The following is an 18678-nucleotide window of genomic DNA, read 5'->3' on the forward strand; positions in this document are numbered from 1 at the left end:
CCCAAATTCATACAACTCCCAAACACCCCTCTGTTGACTTCTTCGAACAGAAAAAACCACAAGTTCGTAATGCATGCATGCCCATAACCATCCGTCGAAACCGACGACGCTCTAATGCGAAATATACTGGAACACAGCAGACACCTCCGGCTCCCCACACTCCTGTCTCAGCAACAGATCCTGAATCGGCTTCAACCCCTCATTCACAAAGTGGTTCCACGTGCTCGTGTCGCCGTACAGCATGGCGGGCGACTTCATATACTGCCTGCCATCGGGCTTGCACCGCTTGCACTTGAACGTATCGTGCGTGTCAGATTTGGTGCCGGGCCGGTACTGGAACAGCTCGCGCAAACTGTCGAGCGAAAAGTGCCGCTCAACATCCTCGGCGGAGTCGACGACGCAACTGGACAGCGATTGCTTGTGGGACTGGCGCTGGAAAATCTTTTCCTCAATGGTTCCCGTGGCGATGAAGCGGTAGACGAAGCAGTCCTTCTTCTGGCCGTCACGCCAGACACGAGCGAGGGCCTGTTGATCTGCGGCGGGGTTCCAGTCGGGGTCGAAGAGGACCAGGCGGTTGGCGCCGATGAGGTTGAGACCGCAGCCACCAGCCTTGGAACTCAAGAGGAATACAAACTCATCTCCGTCCGGGTTGTTGAACTTGTCAACGAGCTTTTGGCGCTTATTGACGTTCATGGTGCCGTCGAGGCGCAGGCAGCCGTAAGCACGATTACGGCAGAGCTTCTCGAACAGGTCAAGCGTCTGTGTGTAATTGCTGATGAGCACAATCTTGTCGTTTGTGTCCTGGCGGATACGGGCGAGCATGCGGTCGAGGACTTGCATCTTGCCTGAGTACCATGGCTTGATATCTCTATCTCTGCCACGCGCCTCTTTCGGGACATAGTCATCGGGGAAGCAGTTCTCCGAGCCGGGCAAATCATCCGAGATGTTAAGCAGATCCGGGTGGTTGCAGAGCTTCTTGAGGATGTTGATGGCTTTGAGGGGCTGACTGCCCTTGCCACGGAGAAGCGCCTGAATGTCCGGACTGGTGATGAAGTAGTTGTAAAGATCGAGCTGGAAGGGTGCAAGATTGCAGAACACGACATGCTCGTACTTGACGGGCAAGTACTTGGACAAGATGTCGTTGGTGCGACGAATGATAAACTTATTGACAATGCCCAAGAGCTCGGACAGACACTCGTCACCCTTCTTCCTTTCAGACTCGAGGGCATCGGCGTCACGTCCGCGGAGAATCGGAAGCTCGAATCTTTTGCGGAACTCGAGCCGAGTACCAAGCAGATCCGGGTTAGCGAAGCTAATCAGGGAGAAGTACTCGGACAAGTCGTTCTGGATGGGTGTTCCGGACAGAATGACTCGTCGCGTGACATTCAAGTTGTTGAGTGCGCTGAAAGTCTGACTGTCTCCGTTCTTGAGACGATGGCCTTCATCGCAAAGCATGAGGCCGATCTTGGTGTGTTTCAGCTCTTCAACGTTGAGACGAAGGGTCTCGTAGGAAACGATAATGACTGGTCTTGTGACCGATCTGCCGCTCGCAATAGCCCACTGACGCAGCTGTCGCGTGAGTTCTTCCTTGGACGCCTTTCCGTCGATTGCAAAAGGCGTGACGGCATCGGCACCAAGCCATTTGACCAATTCGTTGGCCCAATTGCGGACCAAACTGGAAGGGCACGCAACAATGGCCTTCTGGATTGTGCTCTTTCCAGCATCCGGAGATTGCTTCAGAAGGGTCCAGAGCAAAGTGATGCACTGCAGGGTCTTTCCGAGACCCATCTCGTCGGCCATGATGCAGCCATTGGCCTTCTCCTCAATCATGCCAGTAACGCATCTGTACATGAACTTGACACCCTCGACCTGATGTGGTCTCAGAACCTTGGCCAATCGTGGGTCAATGACAACAGGAACTCGGGGGTGCTCCCCTTCGACCTTCTTCTTGATTCCGAGAATCTCCGCCAGGCTCTTGTGGACGAGAGGCGCGTCAATCTTAGTCTCGGCCTCGACATCCTTCTTATCTTCCTTCTTCTCGGGTTCTTTGGGCTTATCGTCAATGGTCGGGTCGTATAGCACAATGGCAAACTCGCCACTGGGGTCGTGCAACGGCTTGGCAATGAATTGTGCTCCCGTGCGCAGACCAAGTGTTGGCGGAGGTCGGTTCGGGTTATAGGCACTGGTATTCTTGTTGATCAGAGGCACCGAGAATGCCTTGCGAAATACTGTTGACTTGTCCTTGGCCTGGAAGACGGGGAATCTGTTTGCATCTCGGTTCGCTAAAGCCAGGCGATCGGCATTTGTGTAGGGCTTATCGGCGTCAGTCTCGCCATCAGCGCCCTTGTAATCGACCCTTCTCTTCTTGCGCGCCGGTCTGTCGGTTGCGACTGTTCTCGTTGCTGATCCGGGGCATTTGAACGGTCTTGACAGCTTGTCAACCGACTGGGGAGTCGGCCATCGCTTAGAAGGCACGTTCTCCTTGTTCGCGATCGGGGTGGCGGTGACGTCGACAGTCCTATGGAGGGGTTAATACAGTGCCGTGTTAGTTGGAGAAGCGTTGACTAGAGTTGCGTACATTGTGAACCGCGATTTGTGGTGTAGCAATGCTGCGGGTGCAGTTTATGCGCAATCCCGGGGGTAAGGCTTCGCAGAGAGCAGCAGAGAAGTGAGGGATGAAGATGGAGGGAAAAGAATAAGAGCAATGTTCCTGGTCGGAGGGCCTGGTGTTGATTTGGGGCAAAGCGCGACTCGACCCGCGTCGCCACTCAAACACGCTTTCACGTGCCCCAGGCACCAGGGCCCATCTATTTAATCTGCTTACCTCACCACTCTTGCTTACCTAAAGCTTTCTTCTGTGGGTTCATCCACTAAGGTTCTAGATTGTCTGTGCCCACTTACACCCAGCTTCCTCCTCCTCCACCCCCAACATGTCGATGTTGAAGGGTATAACTTCACGGGACACTCAGCCACAACTTGGCGCGTCAATCTTCTTCCCGGAATCGATCCTTCGTCAGAATTATAATGTCAAGTGGCATCTTTCGCTACCAAAATGTCCCCAATGATTGACCAATCGTACGGCGCGGTGAAGCCGTGCGTGAGAACCAAAGTTGGCGTCGTTTTAGTCTTGGTCCTAATGATGCAGCTGACGATTCTACCATGATCATACGTGGCTAACTGAGCTATGTTGCTTGTGTTCCGATAATAATAGCGGCTACAAAATCTCTCGAGTTCCCATATGAATGTCTCTATCTGGCGAAGATGGTCAGAAAGCAGACACTGGTAGGATGTTCTCTCGGCAGCTATGTCATCCGAAATAGCAAAGTTCGAATACAGCCACCGTATCGGCGAGGAAACCATTCGTCTAGTACGCATTCTAGGTTGCGGAACAACTGATAATGGACCGTTGCAACTTTCACTCGAAGAACACGCCGTTGCTGACCTGCCAGCTTACCGTGGCCTCTCTTACACATGGGGACCGCCTCTCGCAGAAAAGGGGCCCATTCGGCAGATCGCGCAGCAGCCTGCAACAATCTCAGTGATGCTCGACGGCCAAATCTTTGACATATTCCCGAACCTACACGATGCACTGTGCTGGATCAGAGCGCGTAACTCCTGTGACCTGTACTGGATCGACGCCATCAGCATCAATCAGGCCGACGATACTGAGAGGAGCATGCAAGTCGGCATCATGGACCGCATCTACAAAAAGGCTACCCGCGTCGACATATGGCTAGGCTTCGTCACTGATGAGCATCACCCAGCCGAAGTATCTCATTTGGTTCGCACAATGGCTGAAAACACCCTGCGGAACTTCAGCTTTGACCAGGAGAATTCTCTTTTCGACGACGATGCGCTGAGCAGATATGGCTTGCTACATGTACCCGATGACGTATGGTACGCATTCGTTGCCTTTTTCGAACGCAAGTGGTTCAATCGTGTCTGGGTAGTCCAGGAGGTCGCCTTGTCAAGAGACGCATGTATTCTCTGGGGCAACGATGTTATTCCGTGGGAGACGGTGGCGTATTGCTCAGACTTTCTGTACGAAAGTCGTCTGTACGAGCAATTGTCAGAGGTCTTGTACGATAACAACCCTACGATCAAGGACGTCAAGATTGGCAGCAACTCGTCGGGCATCGTCGCAATCCAGAGGTGTAGACACGACATCCTCGATGTGTGGGACAGCACCACGCTGGACCACATAGTCGGTCCGCTCGCCTGCACAGGCGGAAGCAGCAGAACCAAGACAGCCGGTGCGCTGTTGTTTTTGATGCTACGCCTGACGGTCGGAGTGGAAGCCACCGACCCAAGAGACCAAGTCTTTGGTCTACTGGGCATCCTCAATCTCCTTTTGGATCTCAGTGGCCGCAGAAGGACGGAGTTGGAGGCCAACTACCGCAAACATTGCACGCCCGTCAGCATCTACACCGACACGGCGGTCTTCATCATGGAAGAATGCAAGAATCTGGCTCTGCTCACGGCGGTTCCCGACGACTCGGTCAAGAACATTGAGGGCCTGCCGTCCTGGGTGCCCGATTTCTCTGCAAACGGGCCCTCTGCCTTTCTGGCGATGAGGTGGCCCGCCGAGATCCCTTACTTTGATGCCTGTCGTTCCATGCCAACTAACTATCGCGTCGTCGATGACAGGCTCCTCCACGTCAAGGCTTTGTGCATCGGCACAGTATCGTTGGTAGGCGAGGTATACTCGGAACTAGCCACGAACGGAAGCTTCACGCAATGGGCCGACTTCCTCTTGCAATGCGATCCGGTGTACGAGCCGACAGGGCAGTGCCGCGTAGAGGCGTTCTGGAGGACGTTAATCGGTGACCGAGATGCGTTCACACACCCCGCACCCGGCAGCCTCCAAAAGGCGTTCCATTCGTGGATCGCGGACCACGTTGTGTGGGAGGTGTACTGCGCCATGAAAAAAGGCGTCGATATTGATGAACGCATCAGCCGTCTGGACAGCATCAAGAGAATCGCCGCGTCGGATGTCAGCAAGACGGTGCCCTCGTGCGATGTGATTATGGGGTATCTGAAGCAACTCAAGGAATGCGAGAAGCAGGAGCAGGTTGAGGGATTATTTGACCGCTTCAAACACACTTGTCAGGTGTATGTGAATCTTGCGTTCGAGACACTCTGGGAGAGGCGGCCGTTCCTGACGGATAGTGGCCATATGGGACTTGGAGGCCAATCCGTGCAAGAGGGGGATGGGATTTGGGTGGTGGCTGGCTGTCCATCACCGCTTGTACTTCGAGAGCTGCCGGTTCCTTCTATACCTGAGTCTTTTAGCTATCGGTTGATTGGGGAAGCTTATGTGCACGGCATCATGCACGGGGAGGCTGTTGGTGAGGATGTGTTGTGGGAGGATGTCTGCATCCAGTGACAGCATCTTTGCTGGGTACTATCTACGGGATTTATCATTTATTACTTACAACACATCTTTTCTATTCAATGTGTGCGAACAAAGAGAACAGCCACTGTTCAACGAATCAAGAACTACGTATTGTTGAATCCATGGGTGCTTCGGTGAGTGTCACACCGAGACTTGCCGAAGTACCACCGTGTCGGTGAGTTATGAGGTGACCCCCACAATGGGGGTGTTCTAGGGTACCTGCTGACAGCCAAAATCAGGTGAGACACTGCGGCCCCCAACTCGAAATCTTCAACGCGACACAACCAGCGCAAGCCGCACATTCCAACGTTTCCTTGCGCCGGACGGCCACTTTCTTGTCTCAAGGTATGCTGACTGTTTGCAACTTCAATTGGCTTGTTACCAACCTCAATTGACTTCACAGCTGCATATCGAGTCATCAACAGTCATTCCCCCACGCCTGACAACAGCTCCATCTTCACATGCTCCGCATCAAACACCACCACCACGGCCACACCCATTCGTCTGTTCGTACGGAGACGCTCGCCCGCAAGGTCTCTAGTCTGGGTGGATCCCAAGACCCCCGGTCCCCCGGCACCTCTCCGCTTTCTCTCACCAAGCTTCCCTCGGTCCCCCGTCCCAAAACGAAACAAAGCACGGCTCTCCCTCACTCTCGCTCTATCTCTCTATTATCTTAGTACTCCATAATGGCCGACCCCTCCCACCCCTCCTCGTTATCCTCCTCCCCCGGGACCCCGCTCCGTCCACCTTCTGCCCGCATCTTCTGGATCGTCGACAACTGGCCCTCCATCCTCGGCGGCACCGTCCTCACCCACTACGCACACTACCAGTACCTCTCCCGCGTCCGCAGTCCGAACCCGAACCCCGTCAAGAATGCCCGCTTCTGGGCTCTAGCCTCTGGCGGATGGATGCTCACCTACCTCGGCATATGCACCGGAATCGCCGTCGCCCAAGCCAAAGTCAATCACTACCTCGACCCTGATAACCGCCTTCAGTACCGCGATTCCTAAACTACTCGACCACCTCCTACTAGCCACAATCACTACCTCACTACCGCCTCGCAACAGAACGATCCTATCCCAGCCAGCCGCCCACCATGTCGGCAGACTTCTGGGCTGGCTACATAAGCGGCGCCGTAGGCATCATCATCGGCAACCCCCTTGACCTCCTCAAAGTCCGCCTCCAAGCTCGCCCGGCTTCCGCCCCCTCGACGCCCCTTCCCTCCTCCTCCCCGCTCCCGCTCCCGAGCCCCACCGCAGCCGCAGCGGCATCCTACCTCCGCCACTTCGAATCCCCCGCCTCCCTCGTCACCGGCTCCGCCGCCCCGATCCTAGGCTACGGCGCCCTCAATGCCCTCCTCTTCGTCTCCTACAACCGCACAGAGGCCGCCCTCAACCGCGCCCTAGACGTCCAGTCCAGCCTCTGGACAACCTGGCTCGCCGGCGCCGTCGGCGGCCTCGCCACCTGGGTCGTGAGCACCCCGACAGAGCTGATCAAGTGCCGCGCCCAGCTCTCCTCCCCGCCCGCCTCGAGCTGGGCCATCACCAAGGACGTCTGGCGCGCCGAGGGGATCAGGGGTCTCTACTTTGGCGGCGTGGTGACTGCGCTGCGGGATAGCGTCGGGTACGGGTTTTACTTTTGGTCGTATGAAATCACCACGCGGTGGATGGGCGTCGGGGGCGACGGCGTGAAGGAGACGAATCTGAAAGAGGAGGCCGCCAAGGTGTTGCTGTGTGGTGGTCTCGCGGGTATCGTGACGTGGGTGAGCATCTTCCCGCTCGACGTCATCAAGACCCGCGTCCAGACGCAGGCGTTTCAGGCACAGGCACAGGCACAGTCACCCGAGAGGTCACCTTTGCTCGCGGCACAAGGGCTGGCGCAGCAGCAGCAGCAGCAACAGCAGCCGGCGAAGCGTGCAGGCGCAATGCAGGTCGCGAGAGAAGCCTACCGCGAGGGCGGGATGCGAGTCTTCTTCCGTGGGCTCACGGTGTGCAGCGTGCGCGCTTTCGTCGTCAACGCGGTTCAGTGGGCTGTGTACGAGTGGGCCATGTATGAGATGGGCGAGGGCCGGAGACGGCCTGCTGCTGCCATTGAGCCTGTGGGACAAGTCATGTGAGGAATCACGACTTTGGTATGGTTTTGGTGATACAAGGCGGGACGAGAAAAATGCCGTTTCCACAGTTTTGTGGGAAACGTCTCGCGGTGGTCAGCTTGGTGGCTTCTAGATGTCACCGCGATGTTGCCGCTTATGCGTGCACCTTGATGGAAAAAGTTGCCGAATACTCTCCGGCATCACAGACAACCACACAACCACACAACGCAACCACAGGATAACGAACTGAACGAGCTGAAAACGGTGTCGATTATATAAAGACGCCTTAGGTCGCTGAAGCGACTATCATAGATCTCTCATGTATCAAAAATAGATGAAATACAAAGCCAACAAATATCTACATTTGTAATCATGACCACGACCGAGTCCAAGACAGCTTCTCTAGCCGAACTCAACCGCATCTTCTGGGAGTCTGTCACCCCCGATTTCCTTCAAACTTGACCCCCTTCTCTCAAATTATGAAGCTAACATTGATATAACTCTCAGTGCAAACGCGGACACCTTCATGGAACAAGACTGGATCAAGGTCTTTTCAGAGCAACTCACCCGCTTCCTCCGCGCCCAGGCACCGAACCTAGGTCTCCGGCCCCGCGATACCGACCCGTCTTCGAACCCCGTCCGGCTTTTAGACTACGCTTGCGCCTCTGGCGGTGCTTCATGGGTGAGTATCCTGTACTCCTGCGTCCTACATATCCCTCCCCCAGCTACGATACCCTCTGACAAGACAATGCATAACCACAGGCACTCAGCCCCTTCGTCGACTCGATCCTCGGCATCGACATCGCACCGGCCATCGTACAGCGCTACAACGACTGCGCGGCGCGGCTGGGGTATTCTCCCGAGCAAGTCCACGCCATCGCGGGCGATTTGGCTACAAATGGAGAGCTGGCTGCTGAAGGGGGGTTTGATGTGGTTATTATATCCATGGCGCTTCATCACCTTGATGATCCGCGGGGGATGTTGGAGCTGCTTGCGAAGAGGGTGAGGCCTGGCGGGGTGGTGATTGCTGTTGAGGGGGTTGATCATAAAGCTACGGGGTCGGAGAGTGAGGTGCTCGAGAAGGGAGATGAGAAGGGAGGTAGAGCTCATGAGCATGAGGTCCACCAGCACGATGTTCTCAAGACTACGAATCGGCATCTGGTCTTCAGCGAGGAGCTTTTCAGGGGTTGGTTCCGAGATGCTGGGTGTGATGAAGGCAAGTTTGTGTACGTTGAGAATGAAGAGGTCAGTCATATTCCGGAGGAGGCTTCTGGGAAGGCTGGGGGATTGGATAGAAAGATGGTTATCGCTTCCTCGGTGAGGAAAGAGTAAGAATGGACATGTGATGATTTGCTAGGAATGGACCATGTTCGTCAGCAATTGATATGTCAAGCGAAGCAAGATCGAGCCCCCCTTTCTCCTGATCAAGTTCCCGGTCACATTGAAACCCATTGACAGCCCGGGAGAAATCAACGAGCACCCACAAAACGAATCCTCACTACTCTCTGGAGCAAATTTCATTTCCCTTCATACCGAAACTCATGCCGCCGCGACGCCATCTCGACCAAAAACCAAGCCACCCCCCAACTCTATCTTCCCGAACAGCCTCACTTTCACACATCAACTCCCTCAACCCATCAAGGTCGCAACCATCCGTCAAACGAGAGCCAGCCTTTATTTCCAACCTACGCTCTCCCTTCCAACAAGCAAACGGGGGTTCAACTCCCCTGGGCGCTGTGGCCCAGCGGTGGAACACTCAGCTGGGGACGAGGGATTTCCACATATCTCTTAGGAGATGGACCTCGACCCCTTGAGTTCGACTCCCCGCTCTGGCCACTCTCTTTTGCACCTTTTGCACTTTTTGCACTTTTTGTACTTTTGTCTTAGTTGAAGAGTTGCTCTTTCATACGTTTGTGATATAAGCTGTGTTCTTCTTTCGTTTCTGCTGTTATGGATTTGATGTTGTGTTCTTCTCAAACTATACAAAGCAGCTTGTAAAATTCACTATCGAGTTGATGATAAAACCCCGTACTCTCCTGTCTACATTTTTGCTTTCTCACATTAATTTCGCACGTAAGAGCTCGATGTATATCTATCTTCGTTTCGAAGGGAGGTGATCATAAGAGCGGTGCTTACGAGATATGCTACGGGACCGGACCTCTTTCCGTTTCTCACTGCCTGCTTGAACAATCGCGTACATTTCAAGTCATGGATCTTACTCCGTACTAATCGCGACAATCAGAATATAAGCGAAAATACTAAGTGGAGTGGACTGTTTGCTGTCTCTCCTCCACGGCGCTAGTTCTACCACCAGCGGCCGGCGATACGACGACAGACACGTCATGGGACCCCTTCTTTTGGCGACTAATCTCAGTAACGGCAAGAATTCATGTACCACATGCAATTATTGTCCTCTAGAATGAGTCACGCCAAGCTCCTGGCTCTGAAACTTGCTCGCTCGTCACTCGGCGCCTTTTCTCGGAGACATTTCTCTTGCCCGGCCAGGCCGCCCCACTTCGGATCCGATCTTCTCGGCAACATTTCACGGCGTCGGAGACATCCCGCGAGGCCGCGCCTCACGCCGGCACGCCCGTTCTTCACTTGGAAGAGCATATAAGACGACAAAAGAGCCTCATTTATAGCAGGAAATATCACAACCGCATCAAACCCACGCAACCCAACTTTCCAAGCTTACACCACATCACAACTACAATACAACTTACATGAATACCCTCAACAAAAACCTCATCAAAGCACTCCCGCTAACACCAAACATCATCACATCCAACATGTCCACCCCAGCCCTCCACGACGTTCTCATCATAGGCGCAGGCCCAGCAGGCCTCGCCACAGCAACGGCCCTCTCCCGCCAGCTCTACACCACAGTCCTCTTCGACTCAAACCTCTACCGCAACGCCCGCGCGAGCAACATGCACAACGTCCTCGGCTTCGACCACGTCCCGCCCCCAACCTTCCGCGCCAAGGCGCGAGAGGACCTCAAAGCCCGCTACGCCGACACCGTGACGTTCGCCGACGGCGTCGAGGTCGTCAAGACGACAAAAGTCAAGGACGGACTGTTCAGGGCCGAGGATAAGCATGGCATGGCGTGGTTTGGACGGCGCTTGGTTCTCGCTACCGGCGTCACGGATATTTCTCCAGACATCACGGGCTACGCGGACTGTTGGGGCTACGGCATCTTCCACTGCCTCTTTTGCCACGGCTTCGAGGAGCGCGGGGCGGAGAGGGTGGGCGTGCTCGCGTTCGGGTTGACGGGGAGCGTCAAGATGGCGACGCATATCGCGTACATGGCGCGGCCCCTGGGCAAAAAGGTGACGATTTACACGCACGGCAACGAGGCTCTCGCTTCAGAGATTAGTGCCATGGCGAATAACCCCTTTACCATTGACACACGGAAAATCACATCGATGCGCATGACTGGCGGCGGCGGGGAGCACAGCACCAGTGTGACGCTCACACTCGGCGGAAAGGATGGGGAAGAAGGAAAAGAAGTCACGGAGGGCTTCCTCGCCCACGCGCCGTTTACAAGGCCCAATGGCCCCTTTGTGGAGCAGCTTGGGTTGGAGACGGCGGAGAACGGGGATATCAAGACGGCTGCCCCTTTTGGGGAGACGAGCGTTTCCGGGGTCTACGCCGTGGGAGACTGCGGTAATATGGTCAAGGCCGTTGCGACGGCGGCGGCGAGCGGTGCGCTGGCTGCGGGCGGCATGGTCGTGCCGATGCAGATGGAGCCGAGGGTTGAGATGGATGTTGAGGCTATGAAGAAGGTTATTGGATAAAGGGGGTGTAGACGATAGAGGTTGCAACAGAAGATGTCTCTTTTTGGGTTAAGAATAGATAGTTTTGACTCCGGGAATCCATAAAGCCGGCGTAGCGAGGTTATAATGAATAGAAGAAATGTTCTAGACGAGAAATGCCGTCCCCCAAGCCCCCTTCGGAGGTGAAGTCCGTCGTGGACCAGTCAACTAATTCCAGAGCAACATATGGAGCCTGGCACTGAGCCAAGTCATTGTAAAATATCAAGAGTGTTTTCAGTAGCCCAAATGAGACCCATCGCCGCTTCCTTCCCGCATCTTCGCAGGATCATCAACCTTGCCCAAGCACATGTCCGAACCATCGTCGGCACCAAGAACCAACCACACAGGCAAAACCCTTTCCCTCAAAGCCACGAAACCGAATTACTTTTACCGTAGGGTTCAGTAACCCGTCTTGAGTGCAGCAGATCTCAAAAAGAAGGACCGACTATCGTTCGACATGCACTAGCGTCCACCACGTCGTCCCCAATCCCCGGCGCGGCATATCCGTCCGTCCTCCAGGCAGCAGAATTAATTCTCCTGCAGCTTTCCCCCTCCATCCTCCACTCCCTGACCTGCGACCACCAAAACCACCCACCCCCTTTTATTGCCGAGACGCTTTGCATCGTCAAATCATTACTTGTCGGGATATCAGCTAACGCCACATGTAAGAGGCGGTGTGGGGGGATAGGGTTCTCTATATCGAAGCCTGATCCGGCCGGCAATCCGGACTGAGAGTCTATGGGGATGAAACCGGACTGGTCATTCTCTCCGTGAAGGCTTAACTCGGCAATCAAGGGCAGGGGTTAAAACCATGATTCCGTGGTGACATGCCGCCGACATTGTCGGAAAGAGGTTGCACCGGCCGGCGTCTGTAGAAACATGACTTGCATGAGGGATGCAAGTCGGGCAAAGACTGACTGAGTGGCCATAACGGCTTCCACTCAAATACTGTTTCTTAGCATTTGCGCTGAAACTGCTGTATACAGAAAGTATGGTTCTGGTTCTCAAGGGAAGACGTATGCTCAATGATTGAAGTTATTCAGTGGCTTCGTCGCTGAGTAATATCCACTTCTTTCATTGGGGCGTATGACGCGTCAAGTTGACTTACTTCCCTCACTCCAATGTTCCTGCTTTAAGTGTCATATGGTTTGGACTTCCCGATACTGACGAGGGCATCATCTCGTCGCGGCCTCTGGTAATCAACTCATTGAAGCTGCCTGGTTTTACTGGAGCTACCCGGCCGTGTTGATCTGCCCATTCTCTGCAACTTGGCACAAAGTCCGCCCCCGAAAGCTTGAGTCCTAGACCGGGTCTTCAAGCCTCAGAAAGGCATGTAGTACAGGCCCAACACAGGTACTATAACCCCGCCCCATAATCGTTAGATTCATGTGCCTCTAGGAAAACTAGGCTGCCGTCGAAAGCTTTGAGATGTAGATGCGGGTTTCCAGGGGGCCATCAGGCCTTTACCCGATGTTCAGGACATACGCAGGTTGGAAAGGGGGTTGATATTCCAAGAATAACTCAACGATTCTCAAATCACATACAGGATACAGAAGTTGACGTGACATCCTTGAGCTTGATTCATCTTCTTTGGCCGCTTGACGTTGTACTGCCTGATCCCGTAGGTCGCTTGTCACCATCCGTTTCCGACGTCCTTCAATGCTGTAGCCTGATTGAAAGCCCCTCGCTTGGTATGGCTAGCCTGTCAACGGTGGATATGATCAATATTGAAGGGTAAGGCAGGAGATTCAAGCTTCCTTCCACGCATGTTTCCCTCCTTCTTCAAGCACAACTGTCGGGTAGGTGACCTGGCAATCAAAGTCAAGAGGTGTAAATGAACCCCTCTGAGAAATCTCAAAGGCATTTGGAAGAGCATTGCCCAGTGCGGCATTGTACGCTTGTAGTCAACTCCAGCGGAGGTGTATTCTCTCATCGACCCCGGCAAAGGCGCTCTGTCGCTGATTTAACGGGTCTGGTTCTCTTCTGAGTGAACCCTTCACAGCACTACTCCTCGACCCAGCTCAGCAGCGTAATTTGAGTCTTCTAGAATACACGACTCTGAAGTAGCATAAAGGGATCAGAATACAATTGTTGGCCTAGATCATCAGTGACTTGAGAGGCTCCAATGCTCGCCCACCCCATCACGGCAGAGACCGACCGGACAGACAAGCACATCGTCATGAAGGGACACGGTGTTTTACGTAGCCCTTTTTCTCTGTCTATCCGAGTACCTGAATCTCCCTCTCTGGACTTTTGAACAGCTCAACCCTGTGCCATTCATCATCCCACCTACCCCTAGCATTGCAGCCTTCCGTGGAAAGTATTGTCATGTTCAGTCATGATCCACACCGTTCCTATGTGGATAATCCACGAAAGGATTGGTATTGCCGCCGGGACGGTGATGAAACGGAACTCCTCCCCACTAAGATGAAAGTAGAATGACACGACTTTTCCCAGCACAAACCGCGGATGCCGACAGAGGCTATCCGCGGGTACTTCACGCCATCCACAAAATGCAAAGCAGGCCAGTTCAGATGAGGGCACTTGTATGTAAAGAGAAACACATGTTGTATGTTCAAATCTTTCCATAGAATGAGTCTTATGAGGCGCTATACCGTCGTGACGTGCTTCTCGAGTGACTCTGTCAAGATCGTGCCTAGGCGAGGTACTCGTAGGGGGATGGGGGTTATGGTCCAAGTCCCATAGCCAACCATACTTCCATCATGAAGGTCCCTTCGAAGCGCGCCAAGAGAAATTGAGATATTTCTAAAGCCAAGTCAGGTGTCAACAGCCACCAACCAGACTTACTCATCCCCGCAATAAACATCGCAGATGGTCCATATCATGCTGCAATCCGAGTGAAACGTTACATACCAAGAATCGTGGCTCTCAAGGGCCTGGAATAGTCGTCTCTTCCCCCGAAAAGACATCTTTGACCCAAAGAGAATCTAGCCGTTAGTCTCCAGTACATTGCCAACAATGCCGCGGGGTTCATAGTACGGAGCCCATCTATATCGACCATTTCCTTCTTCAACGAACCACGCTCTAGAAGACTGATTCAACGTGGAAGGTTGCCCTAAGAATAGAACAACCCAAGAGGTATCTCAGGCAGCATTGCAGGTTAGGAAATCTTGCCGTCCGTCCAGGGTGACAGAAAGACATGGATCACTGAGGCATCAGGAGGAAATATTTCACGGCTTGTACCTATCGCAACACACTCAGGACAGACATTAACCCTCCGTCATCGCCAACCATCTCCTATCAGATGTAGTTAAGCATCAACCCCGTGCCGTCCCCCTCCCCCCCTGAGGACCAGGATCTCCCAATGCAACTCCCCGTCGGACACTTACCAAACAGTCCATGAGGTAACTAGCAAATCACAAGAATAGAAACCATGAAAATGGAAAGGAACAATAGGTTACTTACCCGCAGATTGATACCCTCTAAAATGTGTCATCCCATCACCTACCACCATCTCTCCCCACTCAACCGCGCGCGCATAAACGGGATGAAACCTCGACGTCCCTCCCGTGTGCCGTTTCCCGCTTCTGAATTGGATCTCCCCCGCTCAAGAAAACCCAATCTTGTTCATATTCAAACGTTTGAATCGGTAATACCAATTGAAACCCTGCCTCTTGCGTCTCTGTTCAATTTGGAAGGAATGTTTCCGGAAAAAAAATAACGTGTCTAAAATACTTGACACAACCGACGGGCTGGAGATCATGCGGCGCCCACCGCGGAACCCCGCCGTCAAAGGCGTTGATATGTGTCTCGCCCTGAACATGATTGCGTAAAACACCTCAAAAGGTAACAGAGACCATGTTCCTGTTTTCCAATAAGCTCATATAGGAGGGATCCGGGGCGGAAATCCGCAAACTGGAATATTGAAAACCATGCTGATGGATGGAAAGGGACTGCTGTTTCTTCTTGGTGTGACGTGAACACACCAACCCACCCACCCATGCGTTGTCGAGCCTAGACTACAAAGCCCAACTACCCCGGCATGCTGTATATTCAATTGGCCAAGGCACAAATTTCGTTTTGCTGTTTTCTTGTTTTCTCATCGGGGGCCATCATGCCTAAAAATAAGTCCCGCTTTGTGTGTTGAATCGCCTTTGACGTGTCTTGGCAGTTTGTGACCCCCGTGTTCAAGTTTGTGACAGAGAGTCTCAGGATGGGGGTTTTTCCGGTTACTCATGGTTGGGAAAACATGTTCACAGGGGGCAAGACAAAAGTAAACTGTGCCCGCGGAACCGCGAATTGGGGTTAAAAATATTATTTTTTTCGGTCTAGGGAGAAAGAAAGCCCAGACTTCTTCTCTCCTTCAGATCAAGGGCCCTTTCTTGTCCAAGAAATCGGGCACATATTGGATATATCCTCCATAAGAAAGCTCCAACTAAAAAAGAGAACTCCATATTCAACCAGGATAATCTAGTCTCTCCAGACTAAACCACGGTGAATCCCAATTGTACCCCTAGATCTCCGGCGATCCCAAAAAACACCACCATTAATATGATAAAACCTGTACGCCATGCTTTGAAACATTTCATGCTCGAATGAATCATCCTTTTTAGCTGTAAAAGAAGAGCTCCTCAGACCTCGTAGTCATCGACCGGTGAAGGCGGGGGCTCGCGTACTCCGACATGGGTGATACCAAGACACTCGGGTTGTAAATTGTAGCACTCATCATGCTCGCGTGGGAATCCCCGCCCTGGGCAGTTACCCACCCCATCGACTCCCTCGTGTCATAGCTCCCGAGCTGCTGCTGGTGGTACACAGGGGTCTGAGGAAGAGGCACCACCGCCTCGGCAGTCGTCGTCGTGCTCGCCAGCGCCGCCGCGTTTGTCGTCGTCGTGGTGTGCAAGTCGCCAGCCACCACCCCCGGTGCGTTGATCTGCTGTCGCTCGCCCTGGTACCACCACTGGTTCTCGAAGCCGTTGTCGACGGTGACCATTGCCGCAGAGAGCGCCTCCAGGTCATGTCTCCGCCCATCGTCCCCTCTCTCGTGAGCCACCGGGGTGGCGTTGGTGAGGGAGACGTCGCGGAACTTCATGGACAACTCGGAAGAGTAGTCGTTGACCTCGGACTCGTCGGGCATGCCGAACTCGCCTGGCCACGATGAGGTTGACCACGGCATCTCGTCCTCGCCCAGTCGGAAACGTGACGGGACTTCGGGCAACGCTTTCCAGTAGTCGGGGGCGTTCTGGGGCCGTGGTCGTTGGCGTGGGAGCGCTGAGCTTCCTAGAGCATCTGGTTCGGCATCCCAGGGGCTGTCGTTCCATGGCGGCGGGGCCGAGCTACCTCGTTCGTGTGAGGAGCTCGATCGACTCTCTTGTCGAGATTGTCTGCTAACTTCGTAGTGTGGCGGCATTGGTGGTTGCGCTTGGGGTGCGTAGTATTCTTGGATGGGTGGTGAAGATCGTGTGGGTTGAAGTTGTTGTTGTTGATGGGCTGAGTGTGAGGGCTCTGCTAGATAATTTGTATTTGTTGGTGGAACTTGTCTGGGAAACTGAGCGCGATCACGGAAACCACGAGTGGCGTATGTGACGGAGTGTTGGTTGGGTGCATGTCTCGGTGAGAATGAGACCCCAAATTCGAAGTGGACAAAGATCTGGGGCTTCCGGCTTGAACTCGACGCCATATCGTCAAACAGGTGAGGTGGTAAAGGCTCTGTTCTCCAAATGGTGCCCATGATGAAAGGAGGGGACGTCCGTGGTTGATATGAGGGACGGGAGGCGGACTGGAGAGTGGATGCCCTAGACTCGACGGCGGTCTGGGCTAGGGTGAAAGTAGGACAAAGCGGAGATAGAGTCGGATGAATGCTGAGGTATGGCAGTATGATGCGGTGCCAGTATTCGTATGTACGGGGCCGAGCTTGGGCTCGGACGCTAGTGTCAAAGGGATGTGTGTGGATGTATGCGTGTGTGAGTGTGTGTGTGTGATGTTCTGCAATAACGGGCAAAGAATGAGGTGGTGTGGATTTGGATGAGACCAGCAGATTCTGTGTTGGTGTGAGATGGATGGATGGATGGACGGATGGACGGACAATGAGAGATGTATGTAGTCAGATCAGATGCTGCGGTTCATCCCTCCGATGTAAGCGGATGTTTACTTTAGTTTTGTTCTAAGCGAATAGCGTATAGAAAGCGAGGTAAGATACAGGAACAGGGCCGCTTAGAATGGAAGTCTGTGTGTGATGTTAAGGCGAGGCGTCTGAAAGGCGAACGCGGGCGAGAAGTGGCTCCCCAAGGGATTGGAAGGAGGAGGGGAGGTTTGTGGCGGAACACAAGCAAGACACCGCCCGGTACAGGCCCGCCGTGGAGGAAGAACCTAGGACCTAAGCTGCTAAGCACCTAAGCAAGCAGCAGAGCCAGCCAGCGCAGGGTGTCCGAGGGTATGGGGCAAGGAGGCTAAGGTAGAGGGACCCCGGGGGGACGAGGGTTGGCTGCCACCTGCATCGGGTTTTGGTCTTGGTGTAAGGTGATGTGAACAGTGAGTGATGGGCAAAGGGGCTGCGTGAGTGTGAGTGTGAGTGTGAGACTTGAGAGCGCGGGATGGGGAGAGGCGTGCAGCGTGAGGCGTGAGGCGCGAGGTGTGAGGCGAGGCCGAGACTGTGGAGGGCGGCTGAGGCAGCAGAATTAAACCCAGTTACGCCAGTGTGAGAGCGACCCGTATCTGTGGGTAAGTATCTTAGACTAGCAGTACGGATAATGGCATTGGCAGGCAGCTCATCGTTCGATGCACAGCACGGCCCCGAATGCCGGGGACCTTGCCGTATGGATGTAGGTACGGAGGAGTACTCTTCTTTGAGTGTGAGGATCACTTGAGGTAAGGTACGGATGGATAGGCTATGTAATATGCATCAGTTCACCGACCGTCTGGGAGCAGAGCAATGAACAGAGCAGTATCTGTGAACAACCAAAAGTGAGAACGGACTGAGAAGCATGGTACAGCCCCTCGGCGCCTCGCTTCCATGTCTGGCAGCAGCAGGTACCCGCTTCGGACGAAATGCCGCGAGCGAAGGAAGCCAATGTAATTTGACGACGCAAGCCAAAGTTCCTCTTTCTCTTGGGAGCCTCGGAGGAGTTGAGAGGAAATGACGATGCTTTCTGGCGCGACGGGAAATTGAAATTTCAAGACGCGGGATGGAGACCCCGATGCGGCCATGGAAGGATGCCAAGAACGAGGGCGAAGGCCAGCCAGCCTGCCAGCTACACCTAGGTAGCAGAACTTCGGCTTCGCGAACAGTGAGATAAAAGAGCGGAAAGCGGACAGCAGTAGCGCAGCAGCTTAGCTGGTTGGGAAGAGAAAGGGCGGAATGGAATGGAATGGGGTGAGGGATGAGGGAGGCTTGGCTCAGCTTGGGATGCTCGAAG

The 18678-nt window shown here is 53.9% G+C and overlaps 7 protein-coding genes across 7 annotated transcripts; 5 read left to right on the forward strand and 2 right to left on the reverse strand.

The window, feature by feature from the left end:
* Window positions 1-111: 111 nt before the first annotated feature.
* Window positions 112-2785, reverse strand: HER10_EVM0003085 (DNA repair protein rhp54; the record flags this gene model as incomplete). Its single annotated transcript, XM_035472771.1, has 2 exons — window positions 2579-2785; window positions 112-2518 (listed from the first exon to the last, which is right to left on the reverse strand). Coding segments are annotated over exons 1-2 (2409 nt in total). The 5' UTR covers window positions 2581-2785.
* Window positions 2786-3304: 519 nt separating this feature from the next.
* Window positions 3305-5386, forward strand: HER10_EVM0002318 (heterokaryon incompatibility protein; the record flags this gene model as incomplete). Its single annotated transcript, XM_035472034.1, has 2 exons — window positions 3305-4128; window positions 4159-5386. 2 exons carry the CDS (start codon window positions 3305-3307, stop codon window positions 5384-5386), a joined length of 2052 nt encoding a protein of 683 aa, XP_035326086.1.
* Window positions 5387-6081: 695 nt separating this feature from the next.
* Window positions 6082-6405, forward strand: HER10_EVM0012965 (uncharacterized protein; the record flags this gene model as incomplete). Its single annotated transcript, XM_035482339.1, has 1 exon — window positions 6082-6405. One exon carries the CDS (start codon window positions 6082-6084, stop codon window positions 6403-6405), a length of 324 nt encoding a protein of 107 aa, XP_035326389.1.
* An 86-nt stretch (window positions 6406-6491) lies between these two features.
* HER10_EVM0006307 (uncharacterized protein) lies at window positions 6492-7511 on the forward strand (the record flags this gene model as incomplete). Its single annotated transcript, XM_035475896.1, has 1 exon — window positions 6492-7511. One exon carries the CDS (start codon window positions 6492-6494, stop codon window positions 7509-7511), a length of 1020 nt encoding a protein of 339 aa, XP_035326204.1.
* Window positions 7512-7859: 348 nt separating this feature from the next.
* On the forward strand, window positions 7860-8827 carry HER10_EVM0007607 (methyltransferase domain-containing protein; the record flags this gene model as incomplete). The annotated part of the gene is made up of 3 exons (XM_035477159.1): window positions 7860-7918; window positions 7995-8169; window positions 8250-8827. 3 exons carry the CDS (start codon window positions 7860-7862, stop codon window positions 8817-8819), a joined length of 804 nt encoding a protein of 267 aa, XP_035326235.1. The 3' UTR covers window positions 8820-8827.
* Window positions 8828-9939: 1112 nt separating this feature from the next.
* HER10_EVM0008629 (uncharacterized protein) lies at window positions 9940-11284 on the forward strand (the record flags this gene model as incomplete). The annotated part of the gene is made up of 1 exon (XM_035478144.1): window positions 9940-11284. Exon 1 carries the CDS (start codon window positions 10211-10213, stop codon window positions 11282-11284), a length of 1074 nt encoding a protein of 357 aa, XP_035326273.1. The 5' UTR covers window positions 9940-10210.
* A 4323-nt stretch (window positions 11285-15607) lies between these two features.
* Window positions 15608-17696, reverse strand: HER10_EVM0001089 (uncharacterized protein). The gene has a single exon (XM_035470849.1). It carries the CDS (start codon window positions 16992-16994, stop codon window positions 15873-15875), a length of 1122 nt encoding a protein of 373 aa, XP_035326040.1. The 5' UTR covers window positions 16995-17696; the 3' UTR covers window positions 15608-15872.
* Between the last annotated feature and the right edge of the window lie 982 nt (window positions 17697-18678).

The sequence above is a fragment of the Colletotrichum scovillei genome, assembly GCF_011075155.1.
Source record: "Colletotrichum scovillei strain TJNH1 chromosome Unknown Contig00012, whole genome shotgun sequence".
Lineage (NCBI taxonomy): Eukaryota > Fungi > Ascomycota > Sordariomycetes > Glomerellales > Glomerellaceae > Colletotrichum > Colletotrichum scovillei.